Below are 20,818 nucleotides of genomic sequence, written 5' to 3'. Positions count from 1 at the left end.
ACTTAAGCTTCAAATTTGTTTCCCTAACCTAAGGTAAGTTAACCTGAGGTGAGTTTGAATCTCCAATTCCGTAACACCGCCAATTTTCACAAACGACCACTTTTAAAGTTTGAATTTGGTAAGATTGTGCTTTGTTTCTATTTCCCTTTCTTAAATTTCGGTAACTCTTCTTTATGTTGGGGCCTTCATATGCTTTCAAATTCGTAAGTTGTTCTTTCTTCTTTTTGCTCATGGGTTCAAGTTCTTCTTCCGTGGTTGGTTTGTTGCTGTATTTTTTTGTTTCCTTCTAGTATTAACGGTTCAATTTCTCATTTCACCGGTTTCTTGTTGTGCACGAAGCTTGAAATCTTGCAAGGACTTGGTAATGGCATGAGGTAGTGAAGGGGAGACAAGGTATAATCACAAAACTGGTTAGCATCTTTGTCTATTCCTTTTTTTGCAACTATTGTATAGTTATGAGAAATAAGCTCCGCATAGGCACATGAGCACAATAAATGCATCCTGAAATGATTATTGTGATTGTCTTTTAGTGTGATGCAGATTGGTTGTACCGTTCGTTTTATTTATTAAGATTTTTGGGATTTTGGGAAAAAAATTAAACGAATCGCGATTTTTTTTGGGATTTTTTCAGATTCTGATTGAATCAGATTGAATAGAAAATATTGAGATAGAATTGTGAATCCCTTGATCAGGCGATTCATACCACGATTCACGCCCAAAATCGAGTCACTTCCTGATTTGAATCGGCAAGGTGAATTTTTGACTCAAATCGCGATTCGAATAGTACGATTCGAGCGATTCTAACTACCATGATCTGTATATAGTTATATATGGATCCGAAATCCATAGGTGACAATTACCAACGACAATTTTATATACGAATTTTTTTCCGTATCTAATCCATGTGTAACTATGTTTTACGTACAAATTTGTGTTGTAATACCAAATTTTCTTGTAGTGGTAAATTAAAAGTAATGATCCAAACAATATAGTCATCATACAAAATAAATTGTCACCGTACAAAATAAAATATGATCGTACACCCTCAGTAAACAGGAAGAAAGAAATGATGGTGTAACTAGTTCAATCCAATTTTAAGAAACATTATTGACGTTTTTGTTTTTTTTTCCTTCTATATTTTGACTGTATTCAAACATAGGTGTTTGACACAAGTATTCCACATTGTTAACCATTCAATATGTACTACCAAAACCTTTCTGCATCATAAGGGCCTATTCTAATTAGATTTTGTTTTGATAAGTAATGATAGCACAAGGTCATATTTTCAGTTGTTAAAGTGTGTAAATTCAAATTAATGGTTCAACCAATATGATTATTGTACAAAATAAATAGTTATTGTACAAAATAAAATATCATCATACTCCTACAATAAACATGGAGAAAGAAATGATGGTTCAACTAGTTCAATCTAATTCGAAAAAACATTATTTACCTGTTTCTCTTTCTATATTTTGAATCTATTCAAACATAGGTGTTTGACATTAGTACACAATTTTGCCTTTCTTTTGTGCGGGTCAGTCCCAATGCCTATATTAGAGGCATCACACTTAATCTCAAATGACTTAGGAAAGTTGGGGAGTGTTAAGATAGGTGTTTTGGTTAATATTTCTTTCAAACCTTCAAAAGCCTTAATGTTCTTGGCTCTATTTCAACACTACATCTTTCTTTGTTATTTCATTGAGAGGAGCAACAATAGTACTGAAGTGTTTCACGAATCTTTTATAAAAACAAGCTAACCCATGAAAGCTTCGTACATCACCGATATTGGTGGGTGTAGCAATGTAGTCAAAATCGTGAGTAAACTCGCAAAAACGTACAATTCAACGATCCTGGAGCCAAAATCGAGTTGACTCGCACGGTAGATCGGTGCCGGAGCGGATCGCACCGCGTCGTCGCAGAGCTCGCTGCCTCAGAGGCTGTCCCCGAGTCGCCTCGCACTGTGGCACGACACACCCTAACCCTAAAAAACCCTAATTTGTTGTAGTCTGGTGCGGCCCAATCCGACCAGTGCGGCCCAATGTGTGTTTTTTAGAGTGAAACCCTAAAAAAAATTAGAAACCCTAAAAAATTAGATACCCTAAACAACATAGAACAGAACCTACCGCACCCCAGAACTTCATTACCGCCGATTGCGCCGCCGCCGCCGCCTCTGCCCCTGCTCGTGACGCCGCCTTCGCGAACGTTCTCCTCATCTCTTCTCTCTCATTTTCCATCATAGCCCCGTGCTATTTTTTTATTCTACAAGACAGTGCCTTCTACTATGGATTCAGGAGGTGGGGACAGTACAAAAAAAGGAAGTGTCAAAAAAGACCCTGGATGGAATCACTGTATTTCTATTGATGGGATGGGAAATCAAGAAACGTGAAGTGTAAATATTGTGAGAAGATTGTAACTGGGGGTATCTATAGGCTAAAGCATCATCTTGCATGCACTTCAAAAGATGATAGAGCATGCTTTGCTATCCCAGAAGAAGTTAAAAATTTAATGTTGGGTACTGTTTCTATGCTGCAGCAAAATTTAATCAAAAAATCTATGTTCGGAGTAGACTTGGAAAACAATGTGAGTGATTGTGAAAATTTTAGAAAAAGACCTTCTCAAGAAGAGAGTGTGGGGGTTGAGTCATCAAGTATTTTCAAGAGAAAGGGAAGTCAAAGTACTATCAATTCCATCTTCAAGAAAAGTGAGAGGGAAGATACATGTCAACAAATTGCTTTATTTTTCTACAACAATGTTATTCCCTTTAATGTAGCAAGGAGTGAAGAGTTCACTAAAATGGTTGAAATGATTGCCAAACATGATCCTGGAATTAAGCCACCATCATACCATGAAATCAGGGTGAAATATTTGAAGCAACAGGTTGAAAAAACCAATCAAATATTGGAAGAACATAGATTATGTTGGAAAAAATATGGTTGCACAATAATGACAGATGGGTGGACTGACAGAAAGAGAAGAACCATACTTAATTTTCTTGTAAATAGTCCAAAGGGGATTGTTTTTTTGAAGTCAATTGATGCTTCTGACATATCTAAGACAGCTGACAAAATTTTCAAGATGATGGATGATGTTGTTGAAGAGGTTGGGGAAGATAATGTGATGCAGATTGTAACTGATAATGCAGCAAATTACAAAGCAGTTGGAGATCTCTTAATGCAAAAGAGAAACAAATTGTATTGGACACCATGCGCAACACATTGCATTGATTTAATGTTGGAAGATTTTGAGAAGAAAATACCACTCCATCAGAAGACTATATCCAATGGTAAGAAAATCACAGCTTACATCTATTCAAGAACTAGTCTTATTTGCTTGTTGCACAAACATACTGAAGGGATAGATTTAATAAGACAGGCTAATACTCGTTTTGCCACTTCTTATTTAACTTTGGGATGTTTAAATGAGAATAAGAAATCACTGATTAGGATGTTTACATCTAAGGAGTGGCAATCTAGTCAGTGTGTAAAGACTAGAGATGGAAGACTTGTTGAAAATTTGGTATTGAATAAGGGATTCTGGTCAAATATTTTGAATTGTTTGAGGGGTGCTCTTCCCCTAATTAAGGTATTGTGCATGGTGGATTCTGATGAAAAACCAGCCATGGGTTTTATTTATGAAGAGATGGACCTTGCTAAAGAGAAGATACAAAGTCTCTTCAATGGAGTTAGTAAAAGGTAAATAACTAATTACCTTTCACTTTTATTTCATTCCTAATCTCTTTTAGAAATATAAACTTTGTTTCTATATTTATTTACTTTTATCTTACTTAGTTACACTCCACTTTGGGAAATCATTGATCAAAGATGGGACAACCAATTGCATAGGCCATTACATGCTGCAGGCCATTATCTAAATCCCATATTGCATTATCATCCGGATTTTAAAGCTGATTATGAGGTGAAACGGGGAATGTATGAATGTTTAGAGAGGATGGGAGGAGACATTGATGAGATAACTAAGATTGATGCCCAAATTGAGGGTTTCAAGAGCAAATCTGGATTTTTGGGTAGTGAAATAGCTCAACGTGCACTCAAAACAAAAACTCCAGCACAGTGGTGGGAACAATATGGTGATGCACTTTCGGAACTACAAAGATTTGCAGTTAGAGTTTTGGGTTTGACTTGTAGTTCATCCGGGTGCGAGCGCAATTGGAGTGCATTTGAAAGGGTAAGTATTTAAATTTATGAGTTCATTTTATAATTAAAATTTATGAAGGGATAAATTTATGATGTTACAATTATTTAGGTCCACAGGAAAAAAAGAAACTGTTTACACCAGAAGACCATGAATGACGTAGTCTTTGTGATGGCTAATTCAAGATTGATGAAGAGGAAGGATGTTAGGAACACAAAAAGCTACAACATTGATGGACCTAACATCTTGCCTCTGATGAAGAATGGACAGTGGAAGATAATGAAGCAAATGATGTTGAACTTATGGATGATTTGGATGAAGTTGGAGAACTTGAACCTATGGATGATTTGGAGGTTCCTCCAATTGTTGCGGATGATGAAGGTCATGGCATAGATAGCATTAATGAAAATGAAGATCTTGTAGAAGAGAATGATGATTATCCTTCAATTAATATGAAGGATTTCCTTGGATAGTTTAATTGTATTAGATGTTTGTGAACTTAGTTGTTTTTTGTATGAACAATTTATGATTTATGAAATTGTTTCCAATTGTGTTATGTATTGAATGTTATTTTTCATATGTTAGTAACTCTTACGAGTCGAGTTACGATCCTCGAGTTACAATCTTTTAGCTCCTTCCCGATCCTCATACGAGTTAAGAGTTTGACTACATTGGGGTGTAGGCCAATTCTTAATTGTTGCCACCTTTTGTTCATCTACTTGCATCCCTTGAGAGATAACTACAAACCCTAAGAACTCAATATGGTATATGCCAAAGACACATTTTTCAGGATTAGCATGTAACACATCTTTCTTAAGGGTTTCTATTACCTTCCTAACGATCTAATACCTTCCTAGCACTTGATGGTCTGATATGTTCAAGTTGTAGATGAGGATGTCATCAAAGTAGCCTACAACAAACTTGCCTATAAAAGGTTTTAAGACATGATGTATAAGTCGTATGAAGGTGCTTGGAGCATTGGTTAAGCCAAAGGGCATGACTAACCAGTCATGCAATCCAAACTTCCCCAACCTAACCTTCAAATTTCATTTCCTTAACTTAGGGTAAGTTAACTTGAGCTGAGTTTGAATCTCCAATTCCACAACACTGCCAATTTTTGCAAACTACCACTTTTAAAAACCCTAAGTTGCTTAAGATGAGGCGAGTTGCAGTTTGAATGGTTTGAATTTGGTAAGATTGTGCTTTGTTTCTATTTCCTTTTCTTAAAATCCAGTAGCTCTTCTTTATGTTGGGGCCTTCACATGCTTTCAAATTTGTAACTTGTTCTTTCTTCATTTTGTTCATGCGTTCAAGTTCTTCTTTCGTGGTTGGTTTGCTGCTGTATTTCTTATTTCTTTCTAGCATTTACAGTTTAGTTTCTCCTTTCACCGATTTCTTGTTGTGCAAAAAGCTTGAAATATTGTAAGGACCTTGTAATGGCATGAGGTAGTGAAGGGGAGACAAGGTATAATCACATAATTGGTTAGCATATTTGTTTATTCCTTTTTTTCAACTACTGTATAATTATGAGAAATAAGCTCTGCATAGGCACATGAGCACAAGAAATGCATCCTAAAATGATTATTGTGACTCTCTTTTAGTGTGATGCATATTTCTTGATTATGCAGGAGCTTAGGAGGTTGGTGTTTAAAGAAAGGAATGGAAAGTATACATTTCAAGAGTTTCCTTATTACTTAAAATGATTTTCAGATTTCATTGGAATATAATAATGGTATATGACTCAAACTTGGTGTATTGATTTTTATGTTATAGACTTCTCTGTTTCTTGTCTACCTAACATTCGTGGTTCCACTCAACTTTAGAACATGTAAATGGTGATCACAATAAATCTGCACACCCTAATTCAAATTATTAATACTAGTTAACATTAAAAGATTAGTGATTCTTAGATAATGCTTTTTGGTTAGGGAGCATAGTATTGCACCTGCACCTAGTTTTTTTTTTCAAGTTCTATTATACACCAGCACCTAGTTTTTATTTTAGATTTTGTTCTGCACTTGCATTATTTCTTTTAATTCATGTGGGTGTTTGATTTTGCTTGGTACTTGGTTGGTACTGCTTATCATTAAGTTTTGGACGAGTAGGGGTACATTTCTTGCTTGGAGATTATGCGTTTGGACCATTAGCTACGTTTTGTTACTTTGCTCCATCACTTTTTATGTTTGTGGGACCACCGTGTTTTTCTAGTTCATAAGGGTTTAAAGCTATATCAATTAAATTTTAATTAGAAGTGATGTCTGAATAGTGAATATGAATTGGAAGTTGGTTAAAACCTATAGGTTGTGGAGGATCTTATCAATAATTTGTGCTATTTTATATGATTAGCTTTTGTTAAAGACTTAATAGTCATGTTGCTCCTTCTCCTTATACCCTAAACTTTTGGGGGAGTTAGTCTATAGCATGTATCAAGGTCTCTATGATCATTCAGTTCTTGCAGCCTTTTAATGTTGATGAGTATTTGTCTTTGAATAAATTCTATTAAAAAAAGGAATGACTTTCGGTATATGCAAGTGTGGAACTGATTTCCAGTTCTTTCAATTATAAAAAAATGAATTATAATTACATACGAATATATTTGTATGTAAATGTGCACAAAGTTTTCTATGAATATATCTATATGTAAAATATCATCATACTCCCACAATAAACATGGAGAAAGAATTGATGGTTCAACTAGTTTAGTCCAATTCGAAAAGACATTATTGACCGGTTTCTCTTTCTATATTTTTAATGTATTCAAACATAGGTGTTTGACATAAGTACACAATTTTGCCTCTCTTTTGTGCGGGTCAGCCCCAATGCCTATATTAGAGGCATTACACTAAATCTTAAATGACTTAGTAAAGTCAGAGAGTGTTAAGATGGGTGTCTTGGTTAATATTTCTTTAAAAGCTTCAAAAGTCTTAGCTTGTTCGTGGCTTTATTTGAACACTACATCTTTCTTTGCTATTTCATTGAGAGGAGCAACAATAGTACTGAAGTGTTTAACTAATTTTCTATTTAAACAAGCTAACCCATGAAAGCTTCGTACTTCACTGATATTGGTGGGTGTAGGCCAATTCTTAATTGCTGCCACCTTTTGTTCATCTACTTGCATCCCTTGAGTGCTAACTACAAACCCTTAGAACTCAATATGGTAAATGCCAATGACACATTTTTCAGGATTAACATACAACAAATATTTCCTAAGGGTTTCTAGTACCTTCCTAATGTTCTAGTACCTTCCTAACACTTGGTGGTCTTATATGTTCAAGTTGTAGATGAGAATGTCATCAAAGTAGACTACTACAAACTTGCCTATAAAAGGTCTTAAGAAATGATGCATAAGTCGCATGAAGGTGCTTGGAGCATTTGTTAAGCCAAAGGGCATGACTAACTACTCATACAATCCAAACTTGGTCTTTTAAGCGATTTTCCATTCATCTCTCGGTTTATTCCATATTTAATTATACTCGCTTTTAAGATCAATTTTGGTGAAAACTTGAGACTCATGTAACTCATCTAACAAGTCATCTAGTCTAGCGATGTGATGCTTGTATTTGATGGTGATATTATTAATGGTGTGAAAATTTGTACACATACTCAAACTCCCATCCTTTTTAGGGACAAAAATGAAAAACATAGCAAAAGGACTCATGATGTGTTGGACCCAACTCTTATCTAATAAAGCCTCAACTTGATTTGAATTTCCTTGGTCTCGTCTAGATTTGTTATGTATATAGGTCTATTTGGCAAAGAAGCTTTAGGAATGAAATCAATTTGATGTTTAATACCTCTTAAAGGAGGTAATCCTTGGGGAGGCTCTTGGAACACATCCTGAAATTCCTTTAACAAAGGTTCCAAGCATTTATAACTATCTAGAGCTGAATTTATTTTTAAGAATTTCCTAGGATAAGCTATAAAAACTGCCTTGCGAGCTATTATTACCTTTTAGACCTTTTTGGAGGAGATGAGAAGGCTCGTTTTAAAATTTTAATTTTTTCTTTCTTTTCATTTTCTCTCTTCTCTTTCATTTTTAGTTGGTCTTCATTCACCTCTTTTGGAGTGAGAGATTGTAGACCTCATGCCCTTGGAATAAAAAGAGATTTTATTAGTAAGGCTGATGAGCATATATTTATTCACACTCACTAGCCTTATTCATAGATTATTGGACTATAATAATAAATAAATCCATTGTTTTAATTAATATTCTTATAATTGGGTTTATTTGGGCCTTAACTATTATTATTGTTAATTTTGTGTTTTTAGAGTAAATTATCCAGAGGAAGCATCTACCTTTGTGAATGGGCCAAATATGCAAAAGTCCAAGTTGCTTCTTGAACCAAAACAGAAAACAAATTTTGAGGAGAAGAAAGAGAAAATAAAATCTACAATATCTCAGAAACAGAATTGGAAGCAAATCTTCTGCAAAATACAAGAATTCTGGAAAGAAAGAAACTTGGAAATGGTTAACAAAATATAAACTACAATATTCTCTCAAGATCCTTGGAGCAGAAAAGCCTATAAAAGGAGACAAGCATAAAGGAGAAAAGGGAGAGCTTCATAGGGTTTTCTTAGTTTATTTTCTTCTTAGTAATTCTTTTGTTTTGCCTCCGCATGGAAGGCTAAACCTTTTTGGTTGATTCTTTTGTAATTCCCCATTGAGTTCTGAGGTTTTGTTCAATAAAAGTTTCGATTTTTAATTCTTTATAGCAATTGTTTTTATTGTCTAATCTCCTGGAAAACTAGTTTTTGTGAGAGGTTGTACTTGAACGCATGATTGAGAGTCTTCCTTATCTTAAACTTTGGTTTCTTAGTTAGTTCGCATTGTTCTAATTAATTTCTTGAACGCATGATTCAAGGGAGAGGAGGTAAGCATTCCCATGGAGTATACGCATGGAACAAAGTGGGTATTGATTAAACCAGTAGACGCATGTTTTACTTGTGAGTTTCAGTTGAATTAGATTGGCGCATGTTCAATCTGGTTTAGCTCTGTTGCAGGATTGAGAAAAGATTAATCTTTAGAGAACCTGTGAAGAATTCAATGGTGGAAGAACTTGGGATCAACCGCTTTTTATTTGCTATTTTAATCTTTTTTATATTTTCTGCACAACTATCTTAAATCCCATTTTTTTTATCTTTATTGTTATTGCTAACTTTTATTGTTTGCAGATAGATTTTAAACCCTGATCAACTGATTTTACTATTGGATTCGTTGGGAGACGACTTGGGGACATTTGTTCACAATTATACTATCATCTTTTTAGTGTTAGACAAGTCTACGCTAGAATCATATTAATTTCACAGCAAAACGACAGCTATCAAAGGCCATCATGTAAATTTTTTCTTATATATTGTCATGGCCTTCCTAATAGAATATAGGTTGCTTCCATAGGCACAACATCATACAAGACCTCATCCTTATATTTTCCAATGGATAAAGATATGAGGACTTGTTTATTAACAACCAATTCTCCCTCTTCACTAAGCCATTGTAGTTTATAGGGCTTTGTATGAGAGGGTGGGTAATCCAAGTTTCTCCACCATTCTTGTACTTTCCATATTTGCACAACTACCCCCATCTACTATCAAGGAACATAATATGTCTTTAATAAGACACCAGGTATGAAAAATATTTTTCCTTTGACTTTCATCATAAGGTTTTTGGAGTTGCCCCAACATGCGCCTTACTACTAACAAATCACCTTCACATGGTTTCTCATATTCTTCCTTACTTGGGCTTTTTGAAGAGGTAGGGGAGCTAGACCTAGAGGATTGGGAACTATGATCACTTACTACAACCCCCTTTGACCATCATGGTTCTTTTGGTAGGACAATTCATAACTATGTACCCAAAACCTAAACATTTGAAGCACTTTCTACTTGAGATTTTGGTGAGTGACTTAGGAGTAGAGGTGGAAGGGTGATTTTTAGAAACTCTATGTTGGGAAGTGGTTTCCTTTAAGAAATTGGAAGGAAAAGTTTTAGTTAAAATTTTGTTTTTGTCCTTTCAAGAAGAATTATAGAAGCCATCATTATGAGCATTTTTTAAAGAAGTTTTCTTCAAAACTTGTGATTCCACCTTGATGACTAGGTGAACCAATTTTTTAAAGGAGAATACTCATATAATTATACAATATCTTGAATTTCTCTCCTTAAACCACTCACAAACCTAGCCATCTTTAACTTATCATTATCATGCATATTAATTTTGGTCAAAGTAGTTTTTAAGTCTTTGAAATACTCATCTACTGTCCTAGGTCTTTGGTGAAGTCGTTGGAGCTTTAACAAGAGTTCCTTCCTATAATAAAGAGGAGCAAACTGTGCGCGCATACATTCCTTTAACTCACACCAAGAGACCATGATTGACCTCTTGTTCAAACCAATGTCCAGTATAGTTTGATATCACCACTGCATGACATAGTCTTGAAATTCTAGGGAAGCTAAACTTTTGGTCCTCTTCTACGTCATAGACATTAAAAATCTGATCTTCCTTAGTTTCCTATCCTAGATACAAGTTTGGGTCACTTTCCCCATTAAAACTAGGTAATTTAATAAAAAGAATGGCCTTCTTTGGTAGTTGAGGTTGACGTGATGACACCTAGCTTCAAAGTTTTGCACTCTCTAATCTTCTTCTTCTTCTTCTCCTTCTTCTCCTTCTTCTTGACTTCCATAGTGCATGTGGTACCTTGTAGCTCTTCTAGGCTCCCACCTCCTTTCCCTGGCTTGTCTTTCTTGGGTATCTTCTAGTCTTTGCATCCTTTCTACTAGTTGTCTCATGTCTTCTTCCTTTTGAGCCAAACTTCTCTTGGTCTTTTCAAATTCCACTAAAAGGTGTGCCTTTTGAGGCGAAGGTGGTTTGGAAGATTCTCCTAAAGATAAGAGAGCCATAATTTTGCACAAGAAAATTCAAACAATTAGTTTTAATAATAATTATTGCACTCACTCATGTGTATCACTCAACTTTAGAAAAATGATGAAAAAGGTGAAGTGCATTCAAAAAATGATTGTTCAATTTTGCCAAAGGGTCTACACTTGGGAGCAAGACTTCAAGTGAAAGAGATTAAAACTCTTATCACTCACTCAGACAAGGACTCCAACAAAACTTAAAGAAAATTTGAAAGAAAGAAAGCTAAACCAAAATGGAATTAAGATGATGACAAAACTTTAAACAAGACAACCAATAAAAGCACGTTTAAGACTCAAAGACACTTACTTAAACTTTTAACTATGAAGGTTTAATGTTCTTAGAAATTTTAAAAGCAAGAAGGATTAAATTCCAAAATATATGCAAATAATTTGCCACACAAAAATAATCCTCTTTTAACAATTTGAACTTTGAAATGTGAATTGCACTCAATTTGTTTTTGTCTTTGTTTTTGTTTTATGGATTAAAAATTTCTATATTTTTGGCATGCATATTTTTAATTCACTTTCAATTTTCGTAAATGGTTTGGGATTCAATTCATATGATCACTTGAATTCTTTGTTTGAAACTAAATCAACTACTAATCAAACAAATTCTAATTGTTTTTAGTTCTTCACTCTTAAAGTCAAAATAAGTAGAATGGGTGTAAGACTCCTAGAACACTAAGAAAAAAAAGACTCAAGCAAAATAGATAAGGTAAAAAAAATGACACAAATAATTCAAAAATAGAATTTAAATTGCTTAATGAATAAACACTAGAATTGTAAATGACAAGGACTTTAATGACTGAATTGAAAAGCGAAAATGAAATTGTTGGAAGATAAAGGCATAATTGAAATGTGATGGAGTTTTAAAGTAGAAAATCACTTAGAAACAATTAAGCACAAATAAACCATGCTTTAATTACCACATGATGTGAATTGATTTTAGATTTACGAATATTTTAGAAGTTTCACTTTGGATTATGATTTTGATTAGCGGAATATGGTGAAACTCAAAGAAGATTGCCACTGGACACAAACTTAACCAAGTGGTTAGGTAAGTGTGAGTATTTTCTTCTATAGAGCAAAGAGAAAAACACAAGATTAAGGTGAAGATGATGATTGTGAAATTTAAGGAACAAAAAGACAATAACGAATGAGCAATGACCGAAATAAAAAGAAAGGAAATGGAAAGGGTCGTAAGGAATAAAAGGGAAAGGATGAAAAGAAAGAAAGCTTATGAAGGAGATGGCAGTGGAGATAGCATCAAGCCACTTGGAATGGTGGGAGGTTCCAAGATGAGTGGTGAAGAGTCGCCACTTGGAGTATGCTCTCTCAAGATAAGACCCAAAACTTTAAGTTACTCACAAATCACTCAAGCAGAGTTTTCTTACTATAAATGTGTCAATACAAAAGGCAAGACACTCTATTTATAAGAGAGAGTGCCTTGGGAAACAAGAGGGAGAGAGGGGGAAGGGGGCGGCATTTCCAAGGCTTCTAGAAGCTAGGTTAAGCCTTGGAATGCCGCACCATTTATGAGTGCTTCCAAAAGGTAGGTTAACTTTAAAACCTAGGGAGACACATGGAGTGAAAGATGGGCTTGGCACAAGCCCAATTTATATTAAGTACACCCTAATCTACTGACATTAAAAATAATGAAACCAGTTGATGCTCAACTCCAATTATGTAGATTTGCTCCTAGTAATCCTCTAAGGAATAATAGGCTTTGAAGCACTAGCTATGTATTGATCCTGACCTAGCCTTGGGTCTTGTGTCATGCTCTTGGTCATCCTTCTGAAGGTTGGGCTAGCTCAGTGGTTGCTCTATCTCTCAAGGTTCCATCACATACCCAACTAGTTGCCTTGTATTTGCATAACTAGCATCTTCCAACTACTCTTACAAGTAGGTCAAAGTAGCTCCCGCCCATGAGTATCCCTAGTGTGCCTCAAATTTATGAAGAATCCCATGTAAGACACACTAACTGATGTAACACTCTTATCTGCAAAGATGGTGCAACCAAAGAGGTGGAACAAATATGCTCTAGCAACCACTGTCCATTGTCTATTGTTGTATGTATGCATCCTCATAGACCACCCTTGACCAACTTAAATGACGTGACCACCCCGACAATGCGTTGTCTCAACATCTACTGCTCCACGATAAACACTAAGTGGCTTTACCAGCAAATATGTTGCCACAACAACATCTAAGCTCAGGTAGGTGTAGAGTTTCTCGATAATCGGGAAATGCAACAAATTTTACACATCATCCAATGTGATGGTCAACTCCCTCCAGGATAATTCATCCTCCATATTGGGTTGGGCTTCACCTTCCACGTGGGGTTGGGCTTCTTCAGGTCCATGTTCAATATGTTGTCCATCTTCATCACCGCATATTCTTCTTCTAACCAATGTTGTTGATCGTACACGGTTTTCCTATATACCTCCTCCCTTAGTTCTCACCATGTTTATTTGCACATACATCATTCCAACTAACACAAAACACTTTATTACACAAAATCAGGCCCTCATTCAAAACAGTGTTTCTGGAATAGGATTTCCATAAATGCTTTCCAAAATGGCCTTTTCAGAATAGGATTATGGAATTCCAAATATGGAAGCCTATTCCAGAAAGTTCATTCTAAAAAGCAGTTCCATAAAGCCTACTCCAGAAACATGTTACAAAATTCCATTTCCATAATTCAAATTGTATGCACTCTTCCAATGCCTTCCGAATTTACCATTTCTAGAAAAATTCCAGATTAGGGATTCCAAAAGTAAAAAAAAAACAACTAAACCTTACCTTTCTTCTCCGATGAAAAGTGGCTCCAAGCCCTCCCACCAACCATCGAAAAACAATCAAAATCCATAGAAGTTTGTGTATGTCCATTGAAAGTGCACCATAATCACAAAGAATGCTCACTAGAACAATGTGAAGAAAAGATGCAGAAAAGAGGGAGGGAAGCGTTGCATAAGGGTTTATTTAAAATCTCCCAAGGCTATTTTTGTCATTTCATGTTTTTGATGGGTGCAGGAAGAAAAATATTGGGGTGCAGATCCAAGTACAAAATATTTAACTTATGAGCTTTTGGCCCAGAAGATGTTGAGCGGATTTGGCCAACAATATTGTGGTTTCTCTTTGGGGGCTTTCTTCCTATACCTCATGGGGATGGTGCAATTACCATTGTATCCTTAATAAAAAAAAACCTTTGTTCTTTTTCTCTGCTTTGTCCATGATGCACCACAAGTGATTCTTGATGGAGCGGTTAACCCAGTGAGACATGACATGTTTGATAGTGCGTGTGATAAACTTGATAGTGGCGATTTTGCACTGCATGAGCTAGGTGTCGTTGTCGTTGTTGAAGATGCGTGGTCGAGGAGGTCATGAAAGGGGGTGTGCGAAAGACATGCTCGAGGTTCTTGGAATGGCATGTAATGGTGCAGAACCGTTGCCTGGGAGCCAAGAAGAGGATGGGGATGATAAAATTCAAATGTCAGGGCTTAATCCTCCCATAAGTCTTTTCATTGGATTTGAGACTAAGAAGTGAGTCATAGACATCTGCAAAGTTATCAAGCCCCCAAATCCAGAATACATTCCAATTTGAAATATAACATTTACATTTTGGATTGTGTAATCCAGAATACAAATTTTATATTGTATTTTGGATTATACAATATTGAATATAAAATATGTATTATGGATTATGCATTTTGGAATGTAACTTTTCATTTTGAATTTAAAAATACCTTTTAGATTGTACCGTCTAACATGATACATTATGGATTGTACAATTTCGAAGGTAATTTTAGATCCAAAAACACCTTACAGACGGTATAATCTAGAATGCATTACAATATGGAAGTTTTTTTTAGAATTGAGAATTAGTTTTTGGATTGTACAATCCAGAACATATTCAAGGATCTAGAAAAGTATTCCAGATAGTGAAATACGGAATATAAGATTCTATTGTGGATTGTACAATCCAAAATACAATTTGTATTTCATACTGCATAATCAAGAATGCATAAAATCCAATTTTTTATATTTTAGATTCTCTAATTCATAAAGTTTTCAAATTATAGAAATGGTAATGCGGGACGGGCACTATGGGCTAGCGCGCAACCCGTTAAGAAAAAACGCGATGCATACTACCTATTTCAACTTGCTGGCACGTTTAGGTCTACCCTGCATAACCTGTAGTTCGCCCCTCAATTCCTAATTCATAACACTTTCATGAAATTCGATAATAATTTTTTAATATTTAATAGTATTTTTTTTGTCTTTCTACATAGATTGTTTAGATTTTAATACTCATTAAATGCAATAGTCAAATCTTAGTCTTTTCTATAATAAAAGTTAAATATAATATTATATATATATATATATATATTATTTTATATTATAATAATAATCATATCTCTCCAGGTATTACCTTAAAAAACATTAATAAAATATTTTATTAGTCAATTTATAATCCAAATTTTATTGAAAAAAAAAGTATCATAATAATTTTTAACTCATATCTTATTACGCATGTGTCATAAAAATAATAATGTGAAACCATTTACCTAATTCATCTAAAGAAGAAAATAAACTAATTTAATAAAAAAAAATTACATTTCATTAATTTATAAAAATAATTTTCTATGTAAAGTGATCCATACATCCATAAAATAAAATCAACTCACATTTATCATGCATGACCAATAAGTTCAATGCAAGACCGAAAATATAGATGTGGAACATTGTCATTCCACCTAGATTCCTCAATCCAAAATAAAAATAATAAAAAAACGATTTGGGTATTTTTGGGATTTACATAATTGTGGCTTGCAGTAAGAAATTCCCTTCTATTCGTCACCTTCTATATTCCTTCTTCTAATTTGGGAGGGTGCGATCGAAGAAGCAAAGCAAATAATCAGTGTTCAGAGTTAGATTTCGCGATTCTGCAAACCATGGATGCTAGCGAGTTGCCCAGCATAAAAAAGTGGATTGTGATGTATCCTGTTTACATCAACTCCAAAAAAACGATGGCAGAAGGAAGACGCATCGCGGTCGCCAATGCTTGCGAAAACCCTACTTGTGCTGAAATCGGTGATTGCTGTAGCTATCTCAAGCTTCCTTTTGCAATTGAGGTTCGTTAATTTTGTATTTTTTACTCATCTCTGTTTAACCACTGCGAAATTTATTAATGCATAGAAAATTGCAGATAGACAAGGCGTACCCTCGCGATTTCATGCAAAGAGGGCGCGTGAGGGTGTTGCTGAAGAAGGAGGATGGGACACTCAATAATCCCTCCATTGCGTCAAGTAAGATTTAATATTTCACCCCGTATTAAAAAGCATTCTCAAATATGAAGAAGCATATATCATATAATCATAGTCTCTATTCATTCATCTTTATATGTATTCCATGTCTTTTACATCCTTAAATATGATTACTAGCGTTATGAACTGTTAGCTGTTGCTTATATTAGAACTACAGAAATATACTCACCTCGAAGCATTAAAATTTGATAGTTTTTTTATGAATAGTACAAGAAAAAGCAAAGTTCTTGAACTTGTAATAATTCAGTTTAGTTTTTTAATTAGAATTAGTTCGCTAAACTTATGAACAGTTTAGTTCAATTTAGGATTGAAAATAAATGGTTCAGTTTAGTTTTTTAGAACTAGTTTTTAGTTCACTTTATTCCAGTTAGTTTTTCCTCTTGAACTAAGCTACGAACAGCCCTAATAGTACAACAAATGCATAATGCCATCTAAAATGAAATGGTGTCAGTCCTCCACCTTCTCACAGAATATACCAAATGATAATTAACCAGCACATAAAAGTCGATGGTTGTGAAAAACCCTGCCCTGCTAGCAGCTAGAATCGCATGCCCTGAAAGAAAGAATTTAAATCTAGAGAAAAAATTTCTCCTTTCAAACAAATTTGTAAAATTGTATTGTTGGTTTAGTCTGCAAGCTTATTCACCAAGGCGTTGCCCAATTGTGCACATATTTGTTTCGTGAATTACAAGGCAAACTCACAAGTGATTGATCATTTTGTAACACCCAGCAAGAACTGCTTATGCTTGTTTGTTACCGATCACTGGACTTCTATTTTATATTAATATTAGACCTAAAATCCGGATTAGATAAGGTGGTAAATCATATAAAAGTTGTTAATGATATATGATATTAATGATAAAGTCGAAGTTGGTTAATTATGGGGCAGTTGATGGACCAATAATTAGCTCGACTAAGGTATGGAGGGCCTATTCTAGGAAGAACAAATGAGTCATGAAGGAGTGAGTGAGCAGAATATTGTCAAAATTGCAAGTATACTTGCAAAATCGTATCCTGCAAGTAAATGAGAAAACATCGAGCTTATGTGCACAACAGATCAGAAAAATCACAAATCATTGGGAGATCATGCTTTTGCTTGGGAAATCGGCAGATCATGCACCATGTTAATCCAATTGTGCAGGCTGGGATTTGGGTTTAAAACATTAAAAAAGATGACCCTCTTTTCCCCTAGGTTTCCAATCACAAATAAGAAACAAACAACTCTACTAGACTACACTCATGATTGATGACACCCCATCACCATTGTCATTTTGGCCATCACAACATTCACATTGTTGTCGTTGATGCTTGCATCACCGTCGACAAGGTTCACATTACCATCTCTAACACTCGATAAAAATCATCAACACTACCTTCGTCTTCAACTCTACTTTGTTCTGTAGTTTTTCTTTTGTTCTTTCTGCCATGTAGACTTGGAGAGTGTTTTGTTATGGTTAGAATTTGAAGAAAAAAAATGGCATTAGAGTGGTTAAAGTCATTCATCTAGTAGAGGAAGTGGTATTGGATCAAGGATTGATGCTTCGTGGAGTCATTGCATTTCAATTGATGGGAACGCAAGAAATGTGAAGTGTAAATATTGTGAGAAAGTATTAACATGAGGAATTTATCAATGGAAACATCATTTAGTTGGAACTTCAAATGATATCGGAGCATGTGTAGTAGTTCTTGAAGATGTTAAAAAATTAATGTTGGGTGTTGTTTATCAACCATAGCAAAATTTGATTAAAAAGCCAAAATTCAAAGAATTTGAAGGGGGGAGTAGTATGGGTGATATAAAGGATGGTGGAAAGACTAAGGCAGGAAGAAGAGAGTTATACTTCATCAAGTATTGTCAAGCAAAGGGTAGTGAGCATTCAAGGTACTACAATGACATTTTCAAAAAAAGTATAGCAAAGAGTAAAGAGTTCAAAAGGATGTTTGAGTTCGTTGTCAAACATGGTACTGAAATTAAGCCACCATCACATCAAGAGATTAGGGTGAATTATTTGAAGCAATTGATTGAGGATCAATCAACTTTTGGAAGAACTTAAACACTTTTGGAAGAAAAATGGATGCACAATAATGATAGATGGATGGATCGATAATTTGTGGTAATTAAGGGGACTATCCTTTTGAAGTCTATTTATGTTTTTCCCATTATGTAAGACAACTATTTTTTTTTCAAGATGATAGATGATGTTGTTGAGGAGGTTGGGGGAAGAGAATGTGATCCAAATTGTAACTTATAGTGCAATAAAAATTACAAGGACGCAAAAAGGAGTTATATTGGACATTTTGTGCAACTCATTGTATTGATTTAATGTTGGAAAATTTCGAGAAGAAAGTACACTCCATCAAGAGACAATAACAAGTGGTAAAAAAGTTCACAACCTGCATCTGTTCAAGAACTAGTCTTATTTCTTACTGCACAAATTTGCTAAAGGAATAGATTTGGCATGACCAACCAACACTTGTTTTGCTACTTATTTGACTTTGGGATGGTTGAATGTAAATAAGGGATCACGTATTAGGATGTTCACATCGTAGGAGTGACAATCTAGTCAATGTGTATAAACTAGAGATGGAGCGCTTGTAGAAATTTGATATTGGGTAATGGATTTTGGAAAAATATTTTGAATTGCATGAGGGGTGCTTTTCCCCAGGTGTTGTGCATGGTGGATTCAGATGAGAAGCCAACCATGGGATTTATTTATGAGCAAATGGATAGTGCTATAGAGAAGATACTAAGACTCTTCAATGGAGTTACTAAAAGTTAATAATAGCTAGTTACTTTTCACTTGCTTGATTTTCTAATTTACTAAAGGTTTCCTATTAGAGTATTGAGTTTGACTTGTTGTTGGTCCAGTTGTGAGCGAAATTGGAGTGACTTTTAGAGTGTAGGAATTTGAGTTTATGAAATTGATTTTATAATCATTTATCTATACCACCTAGTAGGCTTGTATGTGTTAATTAATTTTATAATTATTTAGGTCCACAATAAGAAAATAAATTGTTTATTGTTTAGGACAATGAGAAAAAATGACTATAACACTGGTGATCTTGCTTTTGTTGATGAATGAATTGTGGAGGAGAATGAAGCAAATTCAGATTAGCTGAAGTTGGAGAAGAAGTTAATGGTGCTGCACCTATGGATAATTTGGAGGTTCCTCCAATTGCTTATAATGGTGTACGTGGAGGAGTGATGAAGATGAAGATCACGTAGAGGAGAATGACTATCCTGATTTTAATATGAATGATTTCCTTGGATAGTTTGTTTATGTTAAATAATTATGAATTTGTTAGTTATTACGAGTAATCTTATGACATGTGATCCTATCCTTAGTTGTGCTATGTATGAGATCTTAATATTTATGATTTATTTTCATATTCTTGCAACTCGAGTTACAAACTTATGGCCCCCATCGGATCCTCCAGCGATCCTTGAGTTTGACATTATTGAGTGGGCGAGCTGGCAGAAGTTAAGGAGCCCTATGTTCTCGTTTAAGTCTATTTCATATTCTAGTTTCCTTATCCAATCTCTGTTAACTGCTTTTACTGCTTCATTTCTGGTTTTACTGTTTTTGGATGATGTTAATGAATAATGATGATATCTTTTATTTATTACGTGTTTGGAAACTGTTACTTTTTTTTAACCTTAATGTCTCTGACATTACAAAAGCAATTTCGTTGTTTTATCTTTTTGGTTGTGAACATGACTTGTCAAATTGATGAGAAAATGACTACTAGAAATCTTATGTTTTCATTTTTGGCGTGTTTGTTTTGCAGGAAAGCAACTAATGTTACGGGTTGCAGAGATGGTGCCTAGGCATCATGGAAGGACCAAGAAGCAAGAGACTGCATCAACGTCAACTACTGCACCTTCCAACAAATCTGGAAAGGGTGGGAAAAAGAGGAGATAATTTGTGTTTTGAAACGTTGTTGTACATGTTTGAGTGTCTTGTCAGATGTACTTTCTATAATATGAACAAGTTACAAAATTTCCAACCGAACAAGTTACAAACTTTAGCACAATTGCTTATTGGACAATTTTTTCAAGCCTTCTTTTGGGTGGGGTGGGATAGAGGTGACAATGCGGGCTAACCGTCTCGCATTTGGCCTGGCCCGCGCTAGGAATGCGATCCCATTTCACTAGTCTATTCTGCATAAGAAATAACCCGCGGGCCAGCCCGTATAAGAAAACTTTGTTTTTCAAAAATTAAAATTTCATTAATTATAAAAATAATTATTCTTACCACTGAAAAATTAAAATTTTATCCGTGTTTCAAATCATTTAATTTAAATAAAAATATAAATTCAAGTATAGGACTTGTTAGAAGGCTTAATTAAAAATAATTAAAGTTTTCTTTTGCATTTATTTTTTTCTATATATACATAAATGTATAAGAGTATCTTAGTAAAGTTTTGTTACA

The 20,818-nt window shown here is 34.7% G+C and overlaps 2 protein-coding genes across 2 annotated transcripts; both read left to right on the top strand.

Moving 5' to 3' along the window:
- Nucleotides 1-2,361: 2,361 nt before the first annotated feature.
- On the top strand, nucleotides 2,362-4,625 carry LOC137838289 (uncharacterized; the record flags this gene model as incomplete). Its single annotated transcript, XM_090300948.1, has 4 exons — nucleotides 2,362-3,692; nucleotides 3,789-4,185; nucleotides 4,264-4,372; nucleotides 4,414-4,625. Coding segments are annotated over 4 exons (2,049 nt in total), but the record flags the coding sequence as incomplete, so codon positions are not given.
- Nucleotides 4,626-15,793: 11,168 nt separating this feature from the next.
- Nucleotides 15,794-20,420, top strand: LOC137837269 (signal recognition particle 19 kDa protein). Its single transcript, XM_068646229.1, has 3 exons — nucleotides 15,794-16,196; nucleotides 16,271-16,370; nucleotides 20,175-20,420. Exons 1-3 carry the CDS (start codon nucleotides 16,017-16,019, stop codon nucleotides 20,306-20,308), a joined length of 414 nt encoding a protein of 137 aa, XP_068502330.1. The 5' UTR covers nucleotides 15,794-16,016; the 3' UTR covers nucleotides 20,309-20,420.
- Nucleotides 20,421-20,818: the final 398 nt, after the last annotated feature.

The sequence above is a fragment of the Phaseolus vulgaris genome, chromosome 4 (genome assembly GCF_051622355.1).
Source record: "Phaseolus vulgaris cultivar YP4 chromosome 4, ASM5162235v1, whole genome shotgun sequence".
Classification (NCBI taxonomy): Eukaryota; Viridiplantae; Streptophyta; class Magnoliopsida; order Fabales; family Fabaceae; genus Phaseolus; species Phaseolus vulgaris.
This window is presented reverse-complemented; position numbering and strand designations above follow the sequence as displayed.